Below are 9,848 nucleotides of genomic sequence, written 5' to 3' on the forward strand. Positions count from 1 at the left end.
ACACACACACATACACACAGTGCATGCATCTTACATGAGAAACACTTGGGGACAGCTCTGGGTTTAGCCATCACACAGGTAGATACCCTCTTACACTGCCTAGTGGTGACTGGAGGACAAGACAAGGAAGTGGAAGGGAGGTCACATGTCCTGTGGACCACACCGGCATGTGCATGCACGTGTGCACGCACCCTAACACACACAAGCTCCTATTGCTGTTATTATCCCCTTTTCTGACTCAGTTTGTGGTGTGATGTGGACACTGCTGACGAATACATTTATCAGTGTCCACAGATTTTGTCACATTGGCTGCTGCAACAGAACCACAATATCTGTGATCACTGTTTGCAGTAATTCTTGATCGTGTTCTGCGTGGTTAAGAGGGTGATGATGAAGAGCTATGTGTGATATCCAGTCAAACATTCAGTTATGTCTTCTGTATTTAACACATAAAACTGCTATTTGTATTATGAATCTGTCCTTTCTTTCACCAATAGGTTTTTGATGCTTGTGTAAAAAGGGATGGGCTAGATGGAAAACCTCACTCACATATTCAGCTCAAGAGAACTTTGTGGAGTCACAGGCATAAACTGGATACAAGCATTGTTCCCTAATTCCAAGATTACATAGTTTAAAGCAAAACACTACACGCAAAAATACTTTTTATTTTTTCCTCTATGACATGTCTTTCAGACTAGTATAAATAAATAAAAACGCCCACAATATTCTTTGTCTATTTGCATCTGTAGATTTCTCCTAAAGTTAGCATCAGATATTGCCTCATTTGCCTATTTTAACAATATATTTCAGAAAACAATACAAAATACAGTACAAAAAATAACTGATGTAGTGATGAGTTTGGGAAGTTTCATGGTGATATCTATTAGTTAAAATCTTTACCCTATTCACCGGTAGTGTCTTGTAAAATATATGGATTTTACAATACATATTTTTAAAGGCCGTTTTCACAAAGTGAGTATATTCTCACACTCTGAGCCAAAAATCTCTACTTCAGCAGCATTTACATACACCAAAGCTTCTAGTTTTATTCCTATTTATATTCTGAAGATTTTTATAGAGGGCTATGTTCATGTAACATTCACAGTATGATTTATAGAGCATTTTATTCCTAAAAACATGGTGAAATGTCCATTTCACGTCTAACCTGGCTTTATTCAAAGTTCAGATTTCTGTTCTGAAAATATATGCACATTAGTGCATTTATAAGTAGATAATGCCTCATTTGCATATTTAAACATACAATTTCAGAAAACTTCTATCTCCCTTCCCCACTCTGTATGCCAATAAATACTTTTATGGGGCTGTACCCTACTCAGAATTGTGTTAACATCCATTATTACTATCCCTTTTTTTTCAGTTCAGCGGTGCACTAAACTTCTATAGCCTTCACTTTTACCTGCGCTGTCAGCAGCCCTGCAGGAAAGACTCTGGTGCGCTGTGGGATTTTATAACTGCGCATTAGTGTTCATACTACAAACAATATGTGCCAAATGCATCCAAGACCACCTCGGCAAGTGGTTTGAGTGATCAGATCACAATGCGTCTCAGTGGTTGGTTACACTTGTATTTAAAACAGTCCACTTGTGATCGGATCAGCCAATATGAATACCAGGTGTAAACAGGCTCAGTGATCCCTTAAAAAACACACATAGTGTCGCCTAAAGAGGCTTAAAAAAAAGAAACACTGTCTATATTGCCATGATTAGGTTAGCCCATGCAGTGATAATTTTTCAAGCAAAATAACTCATTTCCTAATATTACAGGCTTAAGACAGAAACATCTGCCATGTGACTAATCGACATTTAGGTTTGACCAGCATTGAAGGACAATACATATATACATTTTATGCCATAAACTTCATTTCATGCCCAAATAATTCTACAAAACATGAAATATTAACAGTGGATTTTTTTTCAGATTTCTGTTAGGGTGGAATCTGCATTTACACAATTACACAGAACCGTTCAGGTTCAGGCAATCAATGTATAGTAATACTCATATAAATATATAATTATAAATGTACACTGTAAAAGCTGACAACACATCTTTATAAAAGTAGTAAGATAACATAACTTAATTCTCTAAATTTGTTTTGAGTGAACTTAAATGTGTGCATTATTTTAAGTACAGGCGACATATATCCAGTTTGCATTGACTCATTTTCTCAAAGTTGACTTTGTCATTATAAAAGTGTAAGTATTATAATGCTGTACAGCTTAGGATTTTTCACTTTTTGTTTTTATTTCAGATTATTAATCATCATAAACTCAAGTATGCATCCAAATAATTCTTAATGATCACCCAAACTGTAAAGATTTGATGTTACTCCCTAAAAAACACAAAAACTTACTTTGGTATCATTTTGTTCATTAATTAGTTATAATAATAATAATAATAATAATAATGTTTTTATTGCATGTCAGCTGTTTTTACAGGTAATGTAATAATAATTTTAATAAATTCAACTTATGAAGGTGTTTATATTTATATAAATACTATGGATTTCAGTTACTTTATTCAGATAAATTGTGTTTACACATTTTAAATAAGTTTGGAAAAATGCTGTATCTGAGCTTAACTTCAATCAACTGAATGGAATTAACTTAATTTACCCAGGTTACCTTAACAAATACTTAAATTACTTCTACTCAAATCAAATATCTTAAATTGTTTGAGTTAATAAATTTAAACCAGTTAAAGGTAATCTGTTTCCTCAGACAGTTTGAGTTGAACTAAGTCATCAGGTTTTACAGTGAAACTGTATCATATCAGTACTAGATGCCAATGTCTGGATACAGACAACCAATATCAGCTGCATACATCAGCACACACATAGAGCATACTAGATGGATACTATGACACAAACATAAACACACACACACTCACCCATTCCTTTGGTGTGGTTGAAGTCTCCTCTCACTATCTTACAGGAGCGCCCGTCTCCATTACAAACACCACAGCGGTCCTCTTTTGCAGAAGAGCCGATGATGCCATCACAGCCAATTTTCTGTAGAGAGCAGCAGTAAAACAATAGCCTGATAAGTTGCCTTTGTGGTGTAGTGCATGTGTATAGAGGCATAACTTAGGGTAAAAGCTTAGTGTTTCCTATTGTAATATGTAGTTCAGTCACCCATCAGAAGGTGGTGTTAAAACTTAAGGTAATGGATGCACCAACCTCTATTCTGCCTACTTCACATAAATGTCGACCCCCTTCAGGAATCGTATGAGAATGGCAGAACAGTTGATGGGCTTTCCTCAACAAGTCTGTTTTTCTAAAAAAAAGCTACAAATGGGCCATAAATGTATCTATAAAGAGTGTAGCGATGTTCGCTCGCTGGTTACAATTTGTGGCCAGTGAAGCCAGGAATTCACTCAGTGCCTCAGTAGTACATACTCTAACGGCAAATGTGTGTCCACAGCCCTGGAGTTGCTAGACCTTAAAGACTTTTGAAGAAAGGCTCAGCAACCTGCTCCTTTTGAACACACATCGATCACCACTATCACAGTGAATGATAGAAAGTTAACACAGTAATATTCTTTTGTTTTCTAATGAGAAAAGGACAAATACAAGTTTCGGCTCCAGTTTTGTTAGTACGTGAGTGGCCCAGTGTCATTAACACAGCTAATGTTGAAGCGCAATACATTCGTGTAGTGCTGCGATGGTAATCAATGTCAAAAAATCTGACTTTAAACTAAAAAAGGGAAAAATAGGTGTTGCCTAGGGCAACAGAAATGTGTGATCACACAGAAAAGAAAAAAAAAAGATGTATATTACAGATAGGTGACAGTACCTGCTGACAGGTTTTAGGAGATAAAGCTTTGCTCATATGTTACATCTATGGCCCAGAATAATGAGGCTCACAAGACACAGAGACTTTTTACTACATCAAGAATTTAAACTTGAAGCCAGACACCCACACCCACCCACACAGAGTGCAAGACAAAGTAATGCATGGTGCACAGTTTGCTGAATCAGAGGACCATATGGCTCAGTCAGACTTCCAGGGTCCTCCTCCAGCCAGACACATTCTATTTTCATAGTTTCACTGAATATATTCCTCTCCCCTTTTCCTGTCTGCTTCCTCTCTTTCTTTTCTCTCTCTCTCTCCTTGCGAGTGTTTTCATAGCATGCCTGAGTCTCACATGCCAGGCTTAGAAAAACATCCATGCCTCCTCCTCCCTCTGTAACCTCAGTATCTGCAGCTCTGTCTCCATCCTGCAGCTCCTCCACTGCTTCTCCCTTTTAGGCTGAAGACAGAACCAGTGTGCAGGCAGGAATGTTTGGGCAGAGCCCAACAGATGCATGATGGGTATGTCTGAAGCTGACGAAGGCGAGGTTAGCAGACCAAAGGAAAGATGAGAAACGAGAAACGCAGTTTGATTAGCACACTGGTCAGCTTGTCAGTCTTAGTTTAACGTGTCGGGCTGGGTGAGGTCAGGAAATGATCTAGACGTAATTGACCCTCCATAACTGCCTCCCATTGGTGTATATAAAGATGGACGACATGACAGCTCTCCAAACGTGAAGCCAAAACATCTCGACAGCCTGGCTGACTACAGTATAGGTCATAAAGTCCACTGCCTCAATGTTAGCAGATTGGACAAACCAAAAAAATCTAATTACACATCAAAAACATTTTTCCCAAAGATGGTTTCTGTCATTTTAGGTAGATTTTAACAATCTGGTGTTTGTTCAAGAGTTCAATTTTCTCATAAGTTTGGTTTTAATTAGTTATTTAAAGCTATAAAAAGGGTGTTTCACCTGATGACTGACAGCTGAGCTCTGCCTGAGTCTAAGTCAGTTGGGTGTATGGGCGGGACTTTACTGCTGTGGCGCCTACCCCGATCACTACTGGGCAGACTCGGCTCTGAATCCAGACGATGGTAGCTGTTGTGTCCGATAAATTTTGTCTTACTTTTTGTACAGTGGGAGGAAGTGGAGACGTGACTTGGTGCTGCAATAGCAGCTGAGCAAGCCTATGTCAGCTTCCTCCTCTCCTGTACTCAGATATGCTATGTGTTGGGCTCGTCTATGTTGAAAATACAACCACATTTTGAAAATGAAGATAAAAGTGACATGTATATATAGATCACATCTAAAATTGGCTAATGCTAGCAAAACATTAGCTAATTAGCTAACTAATCTACATCAAGCCTTAGTGAGCTATTTAGCCAGTATTTTGCTAACATTAGCTATCAGATATAACTAGCTAAGGATTGGTGTAGAGCTAGCTAGTTAGCTAAGCTTTTTCTTTTAACCACCTTCAAAATGTGGTTGTCTTTTGAACATTGACTAACTGACCACTGCTCTGTTTTTTCCATAATTACTGTGCCAAATTATCTCCTTATTTGCAAGGAAATTCTAAATAAATTATTGGAAAAACACAATTTTTTTTTATTGCCTTAACCGGAATCTCAAATGCATCAGCATGACTGTAGACAAAGACGGGGGTGTGTGGGTTGTAGAGAATTGTGATGTGGCCTGATGGAATGGGAAGTGCAGAACACCGGACTTTCCCAGTTCTTCTCACAGGGTTTCACTCAGTTTGATGGTCACAGCTTTCACCTCAGAGTATTCAGCCAGCGCATATTCTCCACTGAGAGGACAGAAAGAGGCAGGTTATGGAATACACAGTGAACAGCAATAGTTGAACAATATGGAATATCGAAGAAACAGCCGTGATGCTTACAGTTCTCGTCCGTTGCCTGACATCTTATACCCTCCAAAGGGAGTCTGTGCGTGAAGGGCGTTATAGCAGTTTATCCTTAACAGAGAGAGGAGAATTTTACAATATATAGAAACATAATCCATCTTAATAATCACTTATGGCCCACTAGAAGTCTGTGGCGGTGTCTGTATATATAATGGACAAAGCTTCTGGGTCTGTGAAGTGAAGCCAACACAGAGTCTTAAACCTGCACTCTGTGTAATTGCCAGCAGAGGGGGCAGCTCCATTGGCTGCAACAAATCCGATAGTATGCAGTCTTACGGAGAAATGAACCTACTTCTCACTTGATTTATGAGCTTAGTAAACAATTTCTTAATGAGTTGATGGTCTCAATCTCTAGTTGCAGTCTTCTTCCATACAGCATGATGTTTCATTTAGTAAATGATGGTCCCATTTAGAGTAAAATAGACGGTAAAGCAAGTATGCTTTAGGGCAGGGCTACCTTGTGATTTGACAGGTCATTCTCAGTGAGTCCGTCCAGCTCAACTCACCAAACTCAGATCAAACTGTCCAAACTAGGCAGTGCTGATCAGATATGGATCCAGATTCTGTTACTGTGTTTACTATTTCTTGCTGAAAATCTTTTTAGAAAAATATTTTAGTGTACTGTTTATCTGTATACGAGACTGTGTGTGACCAACTGGCAAAATGGTAAGAATGTCATAATGTCAGCAGGATTGAGCATAAGGTCAAGTCAAACCTTTCTGTTCTTTATTTTAGTTTGTTGTGTTTCTAATGTACATAACAGTTGCTGTGTGAATATAGAACGCAGCTATTGATTAAGCAAGAAAGGCACATTGAAAATATTGTGAATCTTTTACATTTACATTATGTAATCCAATATTGTTGTTTATTGTTTAATGTAATTTTTAATGCACATCCAAGTGTGTCCCTGTGGTGTCAGGACTGTGAACGGGGACTTACCAGACGGTGCCAGTCTCCAGGGCTGCAGACACAGACAGAGCTCTGTCCATATTGGTTGTGAAGACTGCTGACACCAGGCCATACTGTGAGCTGTTTGCTCTCTCTATGGCCTTCTGCTGGCTCTTAAAGCTGAATATACACTGCACCGGACCAAAGATCTGAAAGGGAAACATATCAGTAAAGACCAGTCACATCCTTTTGTTTCCTGTCATGAATGTGCAATACAAACTGAGAAAATAATCGTAGGTTAGTTGGTATAGTCCAATATGAAACAGAAATTCTGCACTGTAGGCCAGATGTGCTTCCAGATCACAAATGTGCTTCCATTATTATCTCCATTATTTATTAACAACATAGAAGAATACAGAGAGGCTTGTCCATTGGTTGCAATGATACCATGACAGACAGTAATAGACAATAAATTCAAAAAGCAGATGTGTAATTTTTTTTAACGTTACACATTTTACCTTCGTGGAAAAACTAAAATTAGCATGTTCAACTTTGTACAGTGTGTAATAGAGAATTAAAAAGATTGTGTAGACAGATATATTAAAAAATGAGGATATAGTCAAAATGTTGGACTGGAAATTTCTTTAACACAGGAGTTCGGTCTACACCTGCTCTATTTGAAAAAGTGTCCTGAGATAACTTCTGTTATGAATTGGCGCTATACAAATAAAATTGGAATTGAATTGAATAACTCTGATGTTTTTACGCTGTCTAATATTGATTTCTTGGAGGAACTGTATATATATATATGTATATGGAATTGCTTGTATCGACTTGCCTCCTGACACTGCCTCTTAGCCAGGCTGTCACTGTTAATAAGACTTGGTTCTCAGTTGAATTATCTGGTTAAATACAAGTAAATGTCTATGTGTAGCTGTGGAGAAATCAAAAAGGACATAATTGACTCCAGGGGGAGGTAAGTGGACAGTAATGGAAGCTAACATACAGTAGATGACTGTGGATTTATTAATCTCTGAATCAAATAAAAATGTGGTAACATTAATGATTTAAATCGGGTTGTTAAAAGATCTTATAAACATAGAGCAGTGAGTTCCAATACTTTTCAACATGTGATATTTGCATGAAATTTAAATATGAGTTTAAACTTGACAGTCTTGATTATTCTCACATAAAAACAGAAATACTATTTTTGACTTTATCATCAATAACACCAGAATCCTCAAAGTAGCTGGAACATTATCTGAAAGCAAGAATAAAACATAGCTTTCTGTATTAGGAAATAGTTTTTGCTTAAGTACTTTGTATACCATCGTATAGGTAAACTAGGTGCCTATTTGAATATATCATTGTTTTCTGATCATTCTTTTGAATGTGATAGAGGTTCTACATACTATATACTTTGGTGCTGAGTTAATAAATTTGAACTTGAATTTGAACTACAAAGAGCTGCACAATTTAAGAGATTAACAATGATGAAAATAGAGCTGATCAAGTTCCATTCCTTTCTTCACTGAAATCGGCTGTTTTTTATCCACCTCAGCCTGCTAATAATTTAATAGTGATAGTGAAGTCTCTTAAGTTAATTATTAGGCTTATGGCCCAGGACTTTATACTTTGCCTTTGTCCATGTTTGGGCCAGCTATATGTGGTGTATGGAGTGACAGTGGCATATACAACGACAGTTTTTATACATTTTATATTTCGGAATAATGCTAATCTGAATTACATTAAAATCACATCACACAGTTTGAAACTGTGTGTTTGATGGCACTGCTTTTGGTATTTATTTTTTTAAATCATGACCTGACAAAACCATGTGGCTGAAACAGTGCACATAAAGTTTATTTTTGAGAAATATACAAGCCCATTTCTGCCTGGGAAAAAAATCAGGAATGATAAAATGATGCTACTGGTTAAGTTTGTAAAGGAGAATTATGAGATGATCAATTAAAAGTGTAAGTGTATATCATTTGTGCACTTTTTTTTCATTCTTTTTTTCATTAACAGGCTTCCATAGAACTAAAACTGTCCTTCCTTCCTTTGTCTTAGACTTTTCCTGTGTGCTCAGCTGTGCAGCCTGCCTCTCTGCACTGTCTGTGGTGTAATTAAAGCACTGTTCCACAAGGTGTCAGGCTTTCACTTTCATCCACCGGCTCTAGCCCACTCTCTGTCTGTGTCTGCTATATATGTAATCAACTGAAACAAGTTGTCACCTCTTCTTTGGCAATACGCATGTGGTCTTTGACCCCGGAGAAGATGGTGGGCTGAATGAAAAGGCTCTTCTCGTCCACAGCTGCTCCTCCATATTCCAGCTTGGCACCCTCCTTCTTCCCACTCTCTATCAGATCCATAATCTTGTCAAACTGCTGTCGATCAATCTGGAGTAGACAAGGGAGTGGGACAAGTCAATGATACAGGAACAGCAGCAACTTTTGGGAAATTTAAAAAGTTTACTGTCCTTAAAATAAGTCAAATGGTACAGTAAGATTGACACCAGATGCATGTCTGTACAGCACAGAGATTGCACCAGTGTTTAGCTCAAATTTGTAAGTTAAACAAACAAGATACAATGTTGTAATAAGTGAGTTTTAGAGTTGTATTTTTTGTAGGCATGCCCCTACAGTAGATAAAACACGATAAAGTGTCTTCGAGGGTGCCCTTCCAGGGGAGAAATTGTTGTAAATTGCCCTGACTAAGCTGTTTCATTATAAATGCATAACAACATTCTGTGCACTGGTGCCCATTTTTGCCCTGCCACTCAAGCAGCCTGAACCAGCAACCTAGTTTCCTAGTTTTTAATCGTTTAGAGCAAACTGAAAATTTGGTTCCCACCAAGTTTTCCTTGGGAACTACTATGTTGATATGCTGCCCCCTATTTGTTTTGAGTATGAATTCGACAGACAGCCAAATCTTACATAATGCACCTTGAAGTGTCCCATTAGGAATAAACCCTACTAGAGGGTGTCCTGCTAGGGACCATTGGTGCACCAGATTAAAGATTGCGTATCACTGTGTCCCCCGTGCAGCTCTGGGACTTTCTGATCAATGTTTATTGGAGGGTTAAGGCTGCAGCCACAGACCTGGATGAACTCACTCACACTGTGACATCTTATAGCAGCTTTTGTGAGGACACGTGTGTGTCAACTAAAATGTCCTGCACATACAGCAACAACAACCCCTTGCTTACAGCTAAACTCAGGCAGC

General features: G+C 38.0%; 1 protein-coding gene across 1 annotated transcript in view; it reads right to left on the minus strand.

The window, feature by feature from the left end:
- Positions 1-4,979: 4,979 nt before the first annotated feature.
- The window catches only part of aldh1a3 (aldehyde dehydrogenase 1 family, member A3), a 28,018-nt gene continuing 23,149 nt past the window's right edge, over positions 4,980-9,848 (minus strand). The window contains exons 10-13 of the mRNA XM_035652388.1: positions 8,858-9,022; positions 6,675-6,832; positions 5,712-5,786; positions 4,980-5,618 (exon numbers count right to left, since the gene is read on the minus strand). Of these exons, the coding sequence (XP_035508281.1) occupies positions 5,549-5,618; positions 5,712-5,786; positions 6,675-6,832; positions 8,858-9,022 (468 nt within the window). The 3' untranslated portion in view covers positions 4,980-5,548. The remainder of the gene's footprint in view (positions 5,619-5,711; positions 5,787-6,674; positions 6,833-8,857; positions 9,023-9,848) is intronic.

This window comes from Morone saxatilis, unplaced genomic scaffold, assembly GCF_004916995.1.
Source record: "Morone saxatilis isolate NCDOM2014 unplaced genomic scaffold, NCSU_SB_2.0 Contig11, whole genome shotgun sequence".
In the NCBI taxonomy this organism is placed as follows: domain Eukaryota; kingdom Metazoa; phylum Chordata; class Actinopteri; family Moronidae; genus Morone; species Morone saxatilis.